Below are 18,320 nucleotides of genomic sequence, written 5' to 3' on the forward strand. Positions count from 1 at the left end.
TCTGCAGTTCTATACTATCTATTTTTATAACCTGTCAGCATATGAATATGGTCACACATACTCCATCATTTATGCTGATGATACCAACATCACTTGATCCCAAACTTGGGATTATCTATTTTCAAGCTCTGCAAAAGGACAGGTCCAAAAACAAATTGCGCAAGAGCATCAACCAATCAACAGTTTGTGAGTTTGTGACCCGTTTTCATATCAGATATGCTTGCAGCAGTGACAAAAAATATGTAACTGAAATTCATATATACTCATGAGTCATAACGCTAATACAGTTCAGATATTTCGAATTTCACACTAACCTTTTAACGCGCTGCAACCTACAAACAATGAACATGACAAAAGAAATGGGGGGAAAAATACAACATCCAACAAACATAAGATTCACCATGATGTCAGTAACAGCAATGGTCTTCTGCATTGTGAACCTCATTGATCGCCTCTATATTCACGATTACAAGTATATCAAAATGGTTATGCCGGAAATGACTGACTGTTCTTGCAACATTAGTCCCTTGTCCTCTGATTTCTTCTCTTTGTCTGATTTCTTATTTCCCTTCATTGTTCTACTACCTCTCTGGCTTTGATGGTGTCGGCGATGATGGTGGCTTCAAGTCAGGGTACTGCATAACATAATGGATGTTATGTATTGTGCCATAGTTTTTCTTTTAGTAATAATAAAGAAGAACAAGCTTTTGAACAGAGCATTTGGAATGTGGACTGCAATCCTATCATGTTGGTGACATTTCTACAGGACCAAATCATTTTTAAATAAAATGCTGAATTTTGGAACAACTAGTGCTTATAGTATTTGTTTTCATGAATCATGACCTAAGTACCAAAGTGAGTCTGATAGTTTTCAAGGGCAATACTATGTTGATAAATCAAAATTGTAGTCTAGAAGCATACACCGCACAAACATGGATGAGATCATGAGAGTTAATTATATTCCTCCATATTTCTCAATTTCAGATGGACAAAAGGTAGTAATTTGGATTAGTAGATCCAGTATTGCATGCCTTTGTGAAAGAAGTGGGAACAAATAATTTTGCATGGAGTTCATTGTTGGTATAAAGGAACGCCGTCAGGCATGTCAAATGCTATCACTATATTAAATGCTAAATAAAACACAGAATCTTCTAAATTATTGCATAGCAAGGAACAGGGTCATACATTTGGATATGGTGATAATGGTCTCCGGCTTGCATGCTTTATGGCTGAAGTACTCCCATTGGGCTTCTCGGTACTATCTTCAGCTCCATTGCCTGTATTGACTACAGAACTATTAGGGGTAGCTAATAATTTTCCATTCACTTCCAGCTGGTCATCTGTTCCATCAGCGCTAACATCAGAGTCCTCTGATTCTTTGCTCTTCTTCCTTGGAACAACATGAACAGATGGGGGAAGATATTTCTCTTGAATTGCCTGAGAAGATAGAGATTTAGAAATGGTGAGATATGTTGTGTTTGCTTTCAACAAATATATTACTTCAGACCAACAGTATCATAACAAACCTGCCACCCTTCTGGGCCTCTCAGCCCACCTTTGATTGCATAAGCTTCCTTGAAACCATTGTTGAACAGCAGCTCGGCCACTTTCATAGAATTACCATCAAAGCTACCTTACACAACATAAAAATTAAGTCAGTAGTGGAACGTGACATAATATCAAAGAGTTCCACAGGAGTAATATACAACAACAGAGCAAAACCTTTGATTATCCTAATTCCAAAAATCTTGACAGGTGAAATTCATATAAACTTTTCCTTTATCCTCTAGTTATTGATTCAAGAAATTTAATTATAACTGAAATTCATCGGGCTGGAGAAGTTGGCCCCTATTCAGCTACACTCAGAAAAGGATGTTATGATCTGGAAATTAAATCAGTCAGGACAGTTTACCACAAAATCCTTTTACAGGGAGATGGTTTTTGGGGGGATTAAAGACATTAAACTTCAGGAGCTATGGAAATCCTCCATCCCTTTAAAAATTAAAGTCTTCATGTGGCTAATGTTAAAAGGGAGAATACAGGCAGCCAAACAACTCAAGAAAATGAACTGGTCTGGCAGTCCCCTGTGCAAACTTTGTGGAGCAGAGGAAGATGTTGATCATATAATTTTTAGATGCCTGCCAGCTCAATTTCTCTGGTGCTGCTACAGAGATGTCTTTCATTGGGACATGATCCCTACCTCTAGAAGTGACCTCCTAGACTTAATTCAAAATCAAAGGGGAGTTAGAAATAGAATTCTTTGGTATCTTTTTGCTGCTGGGGCTTGGGCGATTTGGCTTGTGAGGAACGATTGGGTGTTTAATGATAAGTTGCTGAATAACGCTGTGTCACTGCCTTACAAAGCTGTGTCGTTTATGAAACAGTGGGAAAACTTGATGCCGCTGCAGCTGAGGGACGAGATGGAGAAGGCCAAAGGATCACTGCTTGTCAGTATCCGCAGGACAGGAGGCTCAAGCAGTTAGGAGTTTTGCCATGACCAATCTCTCCTGCTTTTCACTGTCTGTTTCTGGCGCGTGTCTCTGCTGTTCTTCCTGGCTTGTTCGCTGTGCCAGCAGCACATGTTTCTTGTTTTTAATCTGTGTTTGGCGCTACCTGTAAGCAAGAATCCCCAGCATTTACCTGTTTGTACTCTTATGCTTTTCTAATGAAAGCTGGGATTCGGCCTTTTCTCCAAAAAATTCATCGGGCTCAAAAGAAATAATCATGGCTCATCAGTGTGTCAGAAACACTAATGTTACAGCCATTCGGATAATGGTTTTGATAAAAGAACATATTTAGCACATTTACAAATTGGCTGTATTCGACATGGCAACTACATACACAATTCCTCTATTTTTCAAAGATACCACCACTTACAGTTATAAACAAACAGGACCTAAGTTCGGGGTTGTGGTACAAGTCCTGAGCTAAGTTATTTAACACAATTGCTTTGAACTTCTAAACTCTAAGCTATGTACACACTGCGTACTATACTAAACATCTAGCACTGTGCACACAATCCATGCCGATTCTAGTTACCAGAGACTGCATTTGAGGTCACTTACTACATTCAGAAAATTCAGGTGTAACATCCACATCGCACCAAAGCTTGCAATAACCATAGTGCCATGGGGGTACTCACTTGTCAAGAACGCAGACGACGGTGTTCGCCGGGTCAGGGAATCTAGCCAGCACCTCCTTGACGAATCCCTCCTCGTCTTCCTCGTCGAACTCCACCTGAACGGCGCTCTTCTCGACGAGCCTCAGGTTCGGCGACGCCATGAACCGCACGCTCTTCCCCCTCCTGATGTCCAGCAGCTGCGCCCCCGGCTCGTCGCGGAGCTTGCGGAACGCGTCGATGGCGCTCACCGCCTTGTACTTCTTGAAGTACTCCTGCACCAGCGGGATCGCCACGAGCCAGACGAACACCGCCCCGGCCACGAAGAAGGGGTTGCGGTTGTTGAAGTCGTCGATGGCCACCACGATGGACTCGAGGCTGACCTTCCCGCCGGCCTCCGCCGCGAGCGAAGGGAGCGGCCAGGACGCGACGACGGCGGCGGCAACGGGGAAGAGGAACGCGCCCCTCCACGGCACAACCGCGGCCTCCACATCCACGTCCACCTCCACCATTTCCTCCAAGATTGCGGCCTCGGGCGCGGGCGGCGCACCGTGGATTGAGATTCTTGAGAAGCCGGGAACCTTGGCCGAATTTGGCGGCAAGAGCCGGTTCTTGCGAGGATTCCTCGCGGGTCTGAGGGGATTTGGGAGGAGGGAGCAGTGCTCTCGGAGCTGGAGGAGAGCCATGCCCGCGAGCGGCATGAGCTCCCTGCAAGATAGGTAGCCAAGCAAGACGAAGGATTGGCTGCCTCCGCGCTATCCGCTTTGTTTCCTTTTTTTTTTTTTCTCTCCGAAAGAGAAGAGAGAATATTATCTATATGGGCCTTGGGCGTCATATGAGGCCCATGGGCTTCTCTCAACGATCCAGTGTGCACAAGCACTTGTGAATGATTATCTCTGCAAGAATTTGAGAATTAGTAAGCTCACTACCATTACATATTTCTTGCAAAACCATATAGCGGTAGCTACTAGCTAGGCTACTGCCAATAATTTGGAGGAAAAAATATTATCGGTAGCTAGCTCTTGAATACATCTCGAAAGCTAATTAACAACTTGTATACATTTCTGCTATATGTATATGCAGGTAATAATAATCCCAGATCCCCTGCTGATTAATCCGGTCGGTGTGATCATGAGATCGACGGCAACGCCGAGAAGAACTTGACGTAGTTGGACGGATCGCCGAGCACCTTGAACGACCTCGGCATCGGCGGCGCGTTGACGTCGACGAGCCCCTCGAGCACCTGCACCACCATCCCCATGGACGGCCTCGTCGCCTCCGAGTCCTGCACGCACCAGCACGCCACCTTGCACGCCCTCTCCACCTCGCCCATGTCGGCGTTGCCGGCGAGGCGGCCGTCCACGGCGCCCTTGAGGTCGCCGTCGAACAGGAGGCGCGCCGCCGTCGCCGGGAAGAAGTCCACCGCGCCGTCCTGCCCCTGCTCCACGTTCCTCCTCCCGGAGATGATCTCGAACAGCATCATCCCGTAGCTGAACACGTCGGCCTTGGTCGTGATCGCCGTGCCGGTGATCCACTCCGGCGCCAGGTAGCCCACGGTCCCGCGCATCGTCGTCAGCACGCGGCTGAAGTCGCGCCCCATCAGCTTGGCGAGCCCGAAGTCGGCGACCTTGGCGGCGAACGCGTCGTCCAGGAGGATGTTCTCCGGCTTGATGTCGCAGTGGATGATGCAGTCCCTGCACTTCTCGTGCAGGTAGTCGAGCCCCCTCGCCACGCCCAGCGCGATCTGGTACCTCGCCTCCCAGCTCAGGACGCCGCCGCCATGGCCGAACAGGTGCCTGTCCAGCGACCCGTTCGGCATGTGCTCGTACACCAGCAGCCGCCGTGTTCGCTCGGTGCAGAAGCCGAGCAGCCTGATCAGGTTGACGTGCTGGATCGTGCCGATGGTGCTCACCTCCGCGCGGAACTGCTTCTCCCCCTGACGAACACCTTCCAGCTTCTTCACCGCCACCGGCGTCCCGTCCGCCAGCAGCGACCCCTTGAACACCGACCCGAACGCGCCGCCGCCGAGCTTCTCCGAGAAGCTCTTGGTCGCGACCTGCAGGTCACGGTACGTGAACGCCGTCAGGGAGCCCTCCACTCGCCGCAACGCCTTCAGCCTTCTGCTTCTCCGGACGAGGACCGTGACCACGACGGCGAGGATCACCGCGGCGGCGACTCCGGCGACGACGAGCCCGATGATCAGCTTCTTGGTGTTCCCGTTGCCAGAGAATTCGGACGCGGCCAGGCGGATCGAAATGCTGCGGCCGCCGCCATTGCCGGCGCCGGTCGTGTCCCGGAGGCTGATGAGGTCGCCGTGCCAGAGCGAGCAGCTGCCGTTGTAGGAGTACGCGGTGCAGGAGCAGTTGCCGAGGCACGCGAGCTCGCAGTCGCGAGCGCTCGCGCTCGCCGCGGTCACGCCGTCGGTGGGCAGGTTCACGTTGGGCATCACGAAGAACCTGTCGCTCTTCGTCTTCTGCGCCGCCGGCTGCGCGCCGCCGCCGCCGCCGCATTGCAGGGCGGTGCTCCTGGCGCAGCCGGCGGTGTGGTCGCCCTGCAGCCACCGCCGCGGCTGCCGCGCGTGGAAGCCCCGGAGGCAGCTGCACGCCGGCAGCGCGTCCTCGGCGCAGACGCCGAACGGCCCGCAGATCGAGTAGACGTCGCACTGCGCCTTGGGCTCCGACCAGAAGAGCACCCACTGCGCGGCGGAGTCCACCCACGTCATGAACTTGATCTGGCCGGTGACATCGACGACGAACCGCGTCAGCACCACCTCGCCCTTGACGTCGTAGAAGAAGTAGCTCTCGTTCTCGCCGTCGACGTAGTTGAACGTGTACAGCGACAGCGGGTCGGCGTTGCTCGCCATCATCTCCGGCACGGAGCTGAACATGCCGCCGGTCCAGTTGCCGCTGCTCCAGTACAACCGGCTGCTGCCGTTCCAGCTCATCACGTACTGGCTGGCGCCGCCGGGGTCGAGCTCGAGGGAGAACATCCCCGGCGTCGGGTCGTCGTAGCCTTTCCACCCCACCAGGCGCGTCACCTCGCCGGTGAGCTTGTTCCGGCCGAGCCTGCCGCCGGGGAGCCACGTGTCGCCGAAGTGGTCGAAGCTCTGCCACAGCACGACGGAGGTGTTCGACGCGTCGGCGAGGACGAGGTTGCCGGTGTCGAGGATGACGCCGACGGTGGAGTTGGCGGCGACGCCGGTGGTGACGTTGGTGGACCAGACCGGTGACCTGGCACGGTCGAGGAGGACCATGTTGCCGTCGGCCGAGATGGCGAGGCGTGACGTGTCCGGGTCGGAGAGTGGGGCCCGCCTGTTAGCGACCCACACCTTGGTGTGATCCGGGATTTTGTTGTACCAGATGCCCATGTACCAACGCTGCGACGAGTTATCTGATGCAGATCACACACGTGACAAAAATGGTTAGATGATGATGATGATGATGTTGATAATAATAATACTCCCTCCGTTTCACAATATAAGTCATTTTAGCATTTCCTACATTCATATTAATGTTAATATAAATGTGAAAAATACTAGAATGACTTACATTATGAAACGAAGAAAACAGCAGCAGCAGCAGCAGCAGCAGTACTAATAATAATAATAATAATAATAAATGCGACTCAAATTTGTTAGTTTTATGGCTGGACCATAACTTTGCAACAAAAAATAGTACTCCAAATTAAATAAAACTGATTATGGGACACGCTGATCCACATAGGAAACTATGTTTTAAAATTTGAGTAAAATCTGATATTCAGAGTTTTATATTGTTACTTTTGGGACCGGGCTGTGTAAATTTTTGAACTTGGATAAGAAAAGAAATGCAGAAGGTTAAACTATGTAACCTGTGGAAAATAACGCGTCAACTACTGAATTCACATGAATGGCAATTTACAGCATCGTTATGTGAACGCGGCTGCGAGTTATTCCAAAAGTTAAATAAAAGGAAAGAATTTGCTTTCGATTGTTAGCTAATGCTATCTGTTGGTCATAGTTTCGTCTTCAATTACCTGCTCTTGAATTTTTTATTACATGATGCGAGACAAACTTTTATTGGCGAAACAGTGTGTTCAAAAGTTAAGCAGTGAGCTGCCAAACTCTAATCATGCGCTTCAACTTAAATAAATGATGGAATAATATATCGGCCTGCCTGTAATCTTGTAAGTGCGTTTCTTGATGCAAAAAATTCTCAGATAAATATAAAACGTTGCATTTGCATACGTCCACAAATGCGCAAAAGGTGCCAATAGTCTTGGAACAAAACTAATCTAAAAACAGCATACATGGGAGTATATATGCACATATAAGGAGAAACGCCAAAGAGTCTTCCAGTTAACTTCATAAGATGATGGATTAGACGGTATGGGTTCGAATCCTCACCCCTTCTAATTATTTGATATTAGGTTCTTCTCTAATATTCATGTCTTTTTATAAGCACATACAAGATCACATCCATGTTCCATTTTTAAAAGCACAAATGTTAAACCATTATATATTCATATGTTAAATTAAAATTAGAAAATTAAACTACTTTTTTATTGGAGTATATTCTGTAAGAACCTAGGAGCTGTACTAGCATTGATACATAAACAGTCCAAGTGACCAATTATAGGCGGTGTACTGTATCACATACACACGAACTCTCATTCAAACTGTGCAATTAATTGATCGATCCAGCTTCTCCCTGTTAAACTTATATCATCCGTAAAACACAAAGACAAAACCAGGCCAAAAGTTTAAACTAAAACTACGCCCGATCAGCAACAACCAACACCAAAAATTACACACGATCGAACATAAGGAGAGAAAGAGAAAGAGCAAAGCATGGCAGAGATGGATCAAGCTAGAGAGGTAATAGTAATAGGTTAGGTACCTGGCTGGAAGAATCCGAGCGCGAACTTGCCACCTCTGGACACGAGCACCTGCCCGCCGGAGAGCGGCCGGCCGACGGCCACGGTATCGGCGGCGAGCGACGGAGCTGCTTCCCGGTGCAGCCACAGCAAGCAGCTGATCAGCATCATCAGAAACGGAGAGCCGCAGGAGGAGGACGACGACGGTCGTCGTCGTCTTCCACCGCGAGCCGCCGCCATTGCTCACCAACCAAACACACACCCTCACCCCACTAGCTACGAGGAAACTAACAAGCAAGAGGGAGGAGAGACGCGCCCGAAAGCGATCGAGAATTCGAGAGGTGAGCGGCATAAAAAGGGATCGAATCGAGCGAGCTCAACTGTAGCTAATAATTAATCCGTCGGCCTAGCTAGCTAGCGGCCGTCGTCTGATCCGATCCGATCCGATCTCTCGGCGGGAGTACACAAGTAGCACTCCTACGTTTGCTGGTGTCTTGCCGATTGTCACATGGCGATTGTTGCATCGATCAGTCTCGTTAGTCATCAGCTGGCTTAATTGTGGCAGTGAATGCGTTGTACGAACGGGTTCTAGTGGCAAAGTCCAGTCTTACAAGTTATACAAGTAACAGTACTCTCATACTCCCTCTGTCTCAAAATAAATATAATTTTACACCGTTCATCTTCAACATTTGACCATTTGTTTTATTTAAATTTTTTTATGATTAGTATTTTTATTGTTATTAGATATAAAACATTAATAGTATTTAAAGCATGACTAATTATTTTTAATTTTTTTCATAATTTTATAAATAAGATGGACGATCAAACACTGTACATAGATACCCTCGACTATAGTTATTTTAGAACAGAGGTAGTATATGGCTACTTGGCTAGTGGACGAATGACACGACTGGGCGGAGCAGTGGCTGTGTGTACGAGCAATAGCACGCAATAGTAGCGAGTAATGCTTAAAGATTGGTGCAGCGCATCCAGCCTAGGGTTTACATGCCTTTTTGTTTCCGAAGTAAAAAATGTTCCTCACATGTTTTCCGAAAACCGATCAAAAATCAATGAAAACCGAAGTATTTCGATGTATGAAAACCAGCTAACATTGTCTGATTTTCACAAATCGAGACCTAGTAATTTTATGAAAACTGATCGATATTCAAAACACCAATCGGTTTTTGTGAACCCTAATCCAGCCCAGACAGCGGGCACTAGCAGGGCCGTTAGACGTCGGCATCGATCGTTATCCCGTTCCGTTCCGTTTCTCCATCCCATGAGCGAGCATCATCAACACAGCAATACATGACATGATCAGTAACATGATTATGAATACGTATACATCGATCGCTAGCTCCACTGTTAAGCACTTAAATCTTAAACCGGTCCATCGAGGGCAAGGATAATAAGCGAGATTGGGGGATGGATTGTGGCTGGATCGCGAGTAGCGTGGCCATGATTAGCGGATCTGGAAGAGCATTAACGTGGGAAATGGCGATGCGCCACCGAACCGCACCGGTTTCCCGATCCGGGGTTGGTGAACGTCGCATTGATCGCCCCCGCGGCAAAGGTTGGCGCCGCTGGCGTGCGCATTTCCGGGGCAATTAAGCCGGACTAGTGAATGGAACTGGATCGATGGCTGGATTGGCTTTGCTGCTGCTCTCGATCGCGTCGGTTTCCTGCTTCACATGAGAGCCATCAATACGAGGACCGCGACCGCGCGACACCGACGCGGACGCGCGCGCCCGCCTATCTGGGCAACATAGCCGGATCGGACACAGCTGGTGTACACATATACATGCACGGAGAAATATAGCTGGTCTTTCTTTAGCTTCTCTCTGCTAGATGTAGGGGTGAGCATAAAAAAACCGAACCAAAAAGACCAGGATCGAGACTGAAAAAATCGTTACTAGTTCAGTATTAGGTGTTGAAAGACCGAATTTTACTCAATCTATTCGGTTAGTACCTAGAGAAACGTTCAGGGGTCTTACGGCTAACTCCACGAAGTGGTGGGCTAGACAATCTAGGTTCGAAGCGTCACCTATTCTAATTACTACTACCTTCGTCCTAAAATATAAGCATTTTTTGCTATGAATCTGGACAACTGCGTGTCTAAATTCATAGCTAAAAGTTGCTATATTTTGGGATGGAAGTAGTACCTCTGTTCTAAATTAGTGGTCCTTTGACTTTTTACTTGCAACGTTTGACTATTCGTCTTATTTGAAAAATTAGTGCAAATATAAAAAAAATTAGTGCAAATATAAAAAAAGATAAGTCATATTTAAAGTACTTTTGATAATAAAGCAGGTCACAAACAAAATAAATAATAATTTTATAATTTTTTGAATAACACGAATGATCAAATGTCACAAACAAAAACTCAAAGCAACCAGTATTTTGAGACGGAGGTAGTATTTGATACTAGGTACTTCTCTAATATTCGCTTTTTTTATTCGGTTAGTACCTTCAATTAACCTTAATTGAATAGACCAAACAAACTAAATTTTGGCTCAACACGCCTATTAAGACCTGTAATAGTGAAGAGAGTTGATCTGTGATTTTTGTGTTTTTATGTCTATATAATTTTTTTATTAAAGATCTTCTGAAATTTCGGTGATGATCGAGACCGAGACTAATTTTCTCTTTTCAAAACCGATAAGTCTTTTTGTTTTAGACGACCAAATCTTTTAAAAGATCATAGACAAAGACCGAATTTTTCTTTTTCGGTCCGACTCAACGCCCACTGTCTAGCTGTTGGCGTCTTGCTTTACTTCTCCAGCCAGATAGCCGAGATAGCCTCGTTGGGGGTTAAAAGACAGTAAAATTGCCTTTCTAAAGAGGCAATAAAATCGTCGTGGTAAGTGGCCCAGTGGCAAAGAATCGTGTTACTTCGGGGTCATGGCCCATGCTGGTTTTAACATTTTGTGCCGCATTTTTCAGCTTAGTCTGTGTCGTCATCATGTGGGACAGTGACACCATGGGGCCCTGAGAGGGCGACATGGAAAATGGCTGGGGAAGATCGGGACACTGTATAAAGTTCCTAATATCTTCTGGGAATAAGTTCATCTTAGGTCCCTTAACTTGTCGACCAGTGCTGATGAGGTCCCTTAGCGGTTTGGATAGCGGTTTTAGCTGACGTGGCGACTGCGTGGCTAATTTGACTTGGTTTTCATGTCGCTTATGTGGTAATTCGTTCTAGAAAAATAATAAACTTCGTGGGACCCATATGTCAGTGCCACACAAATTAATAAAAAAATGGGTGGGCCCACGTGGGCCCCATATATCATTCTGAGCCCCCTTCTTCCTCCTCTCTCTCCCCATCTCCCTCACTTCAACTCTCTCTCCCCTCTCCTCCTTTACGACGGAGAGACAGCGGCGCGCGGCGGCGGAGGCACAGCTCCGGCAGCTATGGGCGGAAGAGCCGCACCGCGTCGGGGAGTCCAGGCACGAGGAACGGCTCGTCGTCCGACGCGACGCCGTCCTGCGGGGCGTGGAGCAGCAGTGCTCGCTGCACCGAGAGCGCGAAGCACCCCGTCCCCGTGAACGCGTACCGCGGGATGCGGAGCCTGGCCGCCGCGGTGGCAGCCCACGGGAGGACGCCGTCGAACACCACTGCGTCGGCAGGTCTGCGCCGCAGGAGGTCGGCAAAGAGCGGCGCGAGGAGGTCGACGATGACGGCGAAGGGGCCCGCGAGCCAACCAATCTGCTGCTGACTACGATTTCATCTAAACAACAATGCATCAAATGTACAACACTCCCAGCTCACCCTCTCCACCAACTCATGTTGCGGTTTCCCCAGCAAGTACGCCATTGTGGCCTGAGAGCCAATCAGCCAAAGGCCATCAAAACCGGCATACTCTGTGCTGCAGCCAGTAGCAAACCAAATACAACCACAACATCATCAGTAACCAAAGGTTATCCATCAGTTTCATCAGGCATTCACCAATGTCGACTAAACGAGAAACAAGAAAACCAAAATCACGATGTATCATTACAGTTGTTCGTCTTCAGATCTTTGGTCGGCAGCGCGTCCGGTCAGACGTCCGGCCTGGCGTGGAAGATGTCGACGAAGGAAGGGCTAGGGTTCGAGGAGGCGGCGGCGGAGGTCCCGCCGGATGAGGGCTGGGGGTTGCGGAAGAGGTGGTCTTGAGGTGGCTGCGGATTTCGGTGAAGGGGGAGGAGAGCTTGGTGGTGCGCTGATCGGCAGATGCGGGGTCAAACGTTGGAGCCGGGAATTTACCCTCGCCGGAGGAGGCCGCTGCCGCCGCCGCCGCCGCCCCGCCTGAGAGGCCGCCACCGTCGCTGAGAGAGGAGAGGGGAGAGAGAGTTGAAGAGAGGGAATGGGGAGAGAGAGAGGAGGAAGAATGGGGGGCTAAGAATGACATGTGGGCCCATGTGAGCCCCACCTTTTTTATTAATTTATGTGTGGCACTGACATGTGGATCCCACGAGGTTTATTATTTTTCTAGAACGAACTGCCACCTAAGTGACATGTCAATGGCACATCAGATGAAAACCAAGTCAAATTAGCCACGTAGGTGCCACGTCCGCCAAAACCGCTATCCAAACCACTGAGGGACCCCATCTGCACTGGTTTTGACATTTGAGGGACCAGTTGTATCTGGTTTGGCGGTTGAAGGACGAAAACCGGATTCCTCAACAAGTTAAGGGACCTCAGATGAACTTATTCCTATCTTCTGTCACAAGCCCATGAAAGGCAAACGGCCTGCTAGAGGTGACCATATTCTCCATGGATTATAGCTCGCGTAAGGAGCCTGCAATACATGCCCAAGAGCAAATCGAAGGCCAGAAACAAAATAGTGCTAAAAATTTAGGTACTTCCTCCATCTAAAAATATAAAGGATTTTTATCCAGACATGTATTCTATCTAGATTCATGTCTATCCAGATTTATAATTCTAAGATGCATCACATTTATAGTACTATGGTGGAGGGGAGCAACTGGCCGATGCGACCATTTTCTCAAGAGAAAGAGATATGGAGACCGATGTTTTCCAAACCGTTGACGGCATTGGTTATCAAAATTTGTCACCACACAAACAGTTGGTAATTGTACCATTCCCATTCAGTAAAAATTTCGAGAATGAAGACAAACTGCATGTCAGCGTGCACCACAGCCAAACACTTGCAGTAAACCATTACATGCTGAACCAAAATCGATGTCGACAGAAGCTGTGACGGCAATTGAGACATTTTCACCCCAGACAGTGTAGCTAGTATTCGGTGATGTCAGAGAGGTTATTATTTGAGGTGTTTTTTCTTTCATCTAATTGACAGCTTATTGTCATGTTGCGCTGCTATTTCTTCTTAATAAAACTCGGCCGGCCGTCACAGACAAAACCAAAATGTCTTCACCCAGACGGAATATCAGCCTTCAATCAGTAAGTCAAGCAGAAAAGGAGACTTTTTCCACTATCAATGACTTCAAGGTAAGGAAAAATAGTCAAAATACCGGATAACCATTGTTGTATACCAAACCACATGATTGGGAAGGACGAGAAGGACTAGTTCTACATATTCTGCCCCAGATAGAAGAAGATGAACATATATAGTAGTTTCTGTCAGTCCAGATTCAGCCATGGTGTAGACTAGAGTGTAGACACATGCATTCCTGTATCGTGGGCTGCTAGTGCTAGCTATCTAACAATACTAATAAAAAGGAGTGCAAAGCTGGCATCTGGCAACGAATATCAAAGTGTTTAGTTCACGTTAAAATTGGAAGTTTGGTTAAAATTGGAACGATTCGACGGAAAAGTTGGAAGTTTGTGTGTGTAGGAAAGTTTTGATGTGATGGAAAAGTTGGAAGTTTGAAGAAAAAGTTTGGAACTAAACTCGGCCGAAATTAAACCTCAAATGTCAGACATGGATGTGAAGGTGAAAGAAAAATATAAACACCTGATTAAGTAGCTATATATATGTCGGCTATCGGTGCTCTAACCTTGAGCTCTGGACTGGACAGGGTCTCCTGTCTGCTCTAGTGTAAAAATAAGAAAATGCCAAGTTAACTTCAGGCATGCATGGCACTCAAGGTGTCGTGATCTTGAGAACGACGGCTACAAGCCTCTCCCAGATGTGAATCCAACCACGATAACCTATGGTACTGGAGACTTGACCGTCTTGTTTGATAAGTAGTATGTGCTCACCTTGGAATGCAGATAATCAGATATATAGGCCCGGGAAATCTCAGTTTTTTGCTTTGCCAGACTCTGTGCATGAAATGGCAACTTGTCGGTTTTCTTCGTGCGTGCTGTCCATGATCGTATTGATTCTTTCAATCCATGAGAATCCCTTGCATGCCGTTGATACGCTCACTGCAAACCAGCCGCTCTCTGGTGACCAGAAGTTGATCTCTCAGGACGGCAAGTTCGCTCTGGGGTTCTTCCAGCCTGCAGGTAATTAAACCTTTTGTCAAGTGGTTGTGTTTGTGACAGAGGGAAGCTGCTCTGATATTAACACATAAACTTTTTTTTCGGGAATACGCAAAAGGATTGCGCACTTTTGTATTAAGAGGAATAAAATTTACACAGATGGCAAAACAAAGAAAAGAAGGGGGGTTTGGGAAGAAAAGGAGGAAAAGGAGGAAAACAAGGACTTAAGCCTATTCTCGCGATTACAATGGGACGACCAAACGACCTAGCACGCTAAGAAGGAAGCGTTGGCGACAGGGGATGGGCAAGATGAAAAAGGTCTGCCTCTTGCGCCATGCCTACGACCACCTCGGACCAGGGCCGAGAACAACACATAAAGTTTGCTGTAACCATCCTAATAAATCATGGTAGAAATGCAAATTACATGCAGCGCCTTACAGCAAGTTAAAGCATGAAAATAATTCATAATCATGTTAGAACTTACTGAATGTTGTAACAGAAAAGAGTAGTAGACTAGTAGTAGGACAAAGTGAAGAAAATACAATGGTCTTCATGCTTGTCTTATTATTTAAGCACATACATACGTATTTTTTATGAAATCAGCTGTTTGCTCCTTCATTTTTTGACGCGTGAATTCCTTTAATACAATCTTTGAAGCCGGAGGATCTAGTGGGAAGTGGTACATAGGTATCTGGTACAACAAAATCCCAGTTCAAACTGTGGTCTGGGTGGCTAACAGGGACACACCAATCTACGATATAGCATCATCAAACCTAACCATCTCAGCTGATGGAAATCTTGTTCTCCTAGTGAAGCATCTTAAAATCCCAGTGTGGTCTAGCAATATTACAAACAACACAGCTACTAATTCAACAGTTGCTGTACTCCTTGACACAGGGAACCTAGTTATCAGACAAGATTCCAACACCTCCAATGCTATATGGCAAAGTTTCGATCATCTTACAGACACATGGCTCCCAGGCAGCAAGCTCAGTCACAATAAGGTGACTGGTGTGATCAACCATCTGATCTCTTGGAAGGAACCAAGTGATCCTGCACCAGGAATGTTCTCCCTTCAGATGGATCCAAGTGGTGCAAACCAGTACACTCTTCTATGGAATAACTCCATTGAGTATTGGGCTAGTGGCAACTGGATCGGCGACTCATTTACTGGTGTGCCAGAGATGTCACCTGAAAGCGCCTATCCCAATTCTGCATATACATTCCAATTTATCGACAATGACCAGGAGGTGTCCTTCATGTACAATGTTACAGATGATGTATTATTAACAAGAAATGTTATAGACATGTCAGGCCAAACCCAAGCCTGGGTGTGGGTAGATGCAGCACAAGCATGGGTTCTCTATTTTTCACAACCAAAATTAATGTGTGATGTGTATGGAATATGTGGAGCATATAGCAAGTGTAGCAGTAATGCTGTGTTCTCATGCACCTGTCTCAAGGGATTCAGCGAGAGTCCAAGAAATGGGAATCCTGGTAACCAAACTGCTGGCTGCAGGAGAAATGTCCCGTTGCAATGTGGACACGATGACTCAGCAAAGGTGAAGAATCAAGAGTTTCTACATGATCAGTGGTGTCCATTTGCCAGACAAGGCACAAGGCGCAGATGCTGCCAACGTTCATGGCTGTGAGTCAGCTTGTCTGAATAACTGCTCCTGCACCGCTTACCATTTCAACGGTACTTGCTTGCTTTGGTACAATGATATATCTGCGACATGATATTGATAGATTGATGGATAATATTTTCATCAGGTTGGCTGCCTCAGAACATCCTGACTCAAGAAGGGAGAAACATTGGTCGATCATCGGGATCATCATTGTTGGACTTACTGTTGTAAGTATTGGAGTGGCCATTTTATATTTCTTGCATGTGAGAGGAAGAATTGGCCATATATATCGTGGTGATGGGTCTATGATAAACTTCAGATACAATGATTTGCAGTTTATAACAAGAAACTTCACCGAGAGGTTAGGAGCAGGGTCTTTGGTTCCGTGTTCAAAGGGATAATTCCAGACACAGCTACAGTAGCAGTTAAGAGGTTAGAAGGCCTGCGTCAAGGGAAGAAAGAATTCAGAGCAGAGGTGAGCACCATTGGAAAGATTCATCACAAAAACCTGATTCGACTACTTGGGTTTTGTTGTGGAGGATCAAAGATGTTGCTTGTCTATGAGTACATGCCCAATGGCTCACTCGAACAGCACTTGTTTGGAAAGAGTAATCTGACTCTTAGTTGGACCACAAGGTATCAGATCGCCGTAGGAATTGCCAAGGGGTTAGCTTATCTACATGAGGGGTGCAGGGATTGTATCATACACTTTGATATCAAGCCACAAAACATACTACTTGATGAATCGTTTGTTCCAAAGGTAGCAGATTTCGGGCTGTCCAAGCTGATAGGTCATGATTTCAGCAGAGTCCTGACGTCGATGAGAGGAACACTAGGGTACCTTGCACCCGAATGGTTAAGCGGCCAGGCTATCACTTCAAAGGCATATGTTTTCAGCTATGGCATGATGCTCTTTGAGATCATTTCAGGGAAGAGGAACATAGAGCATGGAGCTAGCACAAGTAGTTCAATGTTGGTTGCAGAGGAGATTCCAAAACGAGGAGAGGTGCACAGATTGTTCGACCCTGAGCTGGTTGGTGATGCAAACGCAGAGGAGCTCAACAGGGTGTGCAAGGTGGCCTGCTGGTGCATTCAGAATCACCCTGACTTTTGGCCATCGATGCGAGAGATCATTCAGATTCTGGAAGTGCTAAAGCCTGTCGAAACGCCACCTGTTCCAAGGTATCTCAAACTTCTTGCTGATGGTCAAGAGTAAATGCTGAATACTGGCAAATATTGTAATGTTTGTGGTGTATTAGCACTTCGTTTCAGATGGTACCGTTCCAACTATCATGTTTGCTATTTCTTACTAATATTCTGTTCATGTGCTTCGGTCCAGGGGCGGATCCAGGATTTTCAGTCACCGGTGTCATTAGGTAAAACATATTTTATTATAGCCTTGCTTGATATAGTTCTAGATCCTTAATCCACGCTGGATTTGAAGTGTATATGTTAAACTATAATGGTTTAAATTTTTATAGTATTTCATAAAAGATTGGGAACAAAATAATTCATCCCTATATTATCAACATAATCATAAATCTAAATCATATATTTATGAAGCTTAGTTATCTATAATGTCCTACACGTGTTCTAACATTAGTGAATTACTAGTACAACATAGAAATAGATATCACTGATTGATAACAATTCGAGCAACTTACCATGTCTTCTAAGTATTAAAAAACATTTTTGCAAAATTTAATGCATACATGTAAGCTTTTATCTGTTGCGCACTATTTCAATACCTTATTATTCTACATTGTTATCTATTAAACCTAAAAAGAAGTAATGACACATTTCACCGGGTTAAATTACTAATTGTTTAACATATCAGAACAAAGTAAAGAAACCAAGCAAGTTAGTTCTAACAATCACTTAGCAAAACTATGAGAAGTTGATTAGTTAACTAAAGGAAAATAGGGTGTTTGCACGTGTAATGCTAACAATAGCATAACTGTTTTGCTTTCATAAAACAATGCATGTTTTTATTACCTGCTAATTGCATGAGCTGTAGTGAATTGGTCAATCTACCGGTGTCAGTGAACTTTCACCAATGGTGTCATTGGCTAAAAGCAAATAGCATCGTGTAGGATTTGCAGAAGGGCGTCGGTGTCAGCTGACACCGGTAGGAACACCGTAGATCCGCCCCTGCTTCGGTCAATTATGCTCTGTGATGTGGAAGTTTCAGAATTCAATTCAGATAAACCCAGCGAAAAATGAATTCAGACTATTCGTTGGGTACTACTTTATTGGCACTTTGGCAGCATAGTCTCACACCAGAGTACTTTAAGATGCCTCCTTAGTTCGGAGCATTATCTTGCACCGG

General features: G+C 46.2%; 2 protein-coding genes and 1 pseudogene across 2 annotated transcripts; 1 reads left to right on the top strand and 2 right to left on the bottom strand.

Annotated features, from left to right (window-relative positions):
- Nucleotides 1-229: 229 nt before the first annotated feature.
- Nucleotides 230-3,938, bottom strand: LOC127782667 (rhodanese-like domain-containing protein 4A, chloroplastic). The gene is made up of 4 exons (XM_052309939.1): nt 3,143-3,938; nt 1,527-1,629; nt 1,186-1,437; nt 230-635 (listed from the first exon to the last, which is right to left on the bottom strand). The coding sequence occupies exons 1-4, from the start codon at nt 3,817-3,819 to the stop codon at nt 582-584; spliced, it is 1,086 nt and encodes a 361-aa protein (XP_052165899.1). The 5' UTR covers nt 3,820-3,938; the 3' UTR covers nt 230-581.
- Nucleotides 3,939-3,992: 54 nt separating this feature from the next.
- Nucleotides 3,993-8,490, bottom strand: LOC127782657 (G-type lectin S-receptor-like serine/threonine-protein kinase At2g19130). Its single transcript, XM_052309927.1, has 2 exons — nt 7,996-8,490; nt 3,993-6,508 (listed from the first exon to the last, which is right to left on the bottom strand). The coding sequence occupies exons 1-2, from the start codon at nt 8,210-8,212 to the stop codon at nt 4,248-4,250; spliced, it is 2,478 nt and encodes an 825-aa protein (XP_052165887.1). The 5' UTR covers nt 8,213-8,490; the 3' UTR covers nt 3,993-4,247.
- Nucleotides 8,491-14,212: 5,722 nt separating this feature from the next.
- Nucleotides 14,213-17,975, top strand: LOC127759362 (G-type lectin S-receptor-like serine/threonine-protein kinase At2g19130; annotated as a pseudogene).
- Nucleotides 17,976-18,320: the final 345 nt, after the last annotated feature.

Source organism: Oryza glaberrima, chromosome 1 (genome assembly GCF_000147395.1).
Source record: "Oryza glaberrima chromosome 1, OglaRS2, whole genome shotgun sequence".
NCBI classification, from domain to species: domain Eukaryota; kingdom Viridiplantae; phylum Streptophyta; class Magnoliopsida; order Poales; family Poaceae; genus Oryza; species Oryza glaberrima.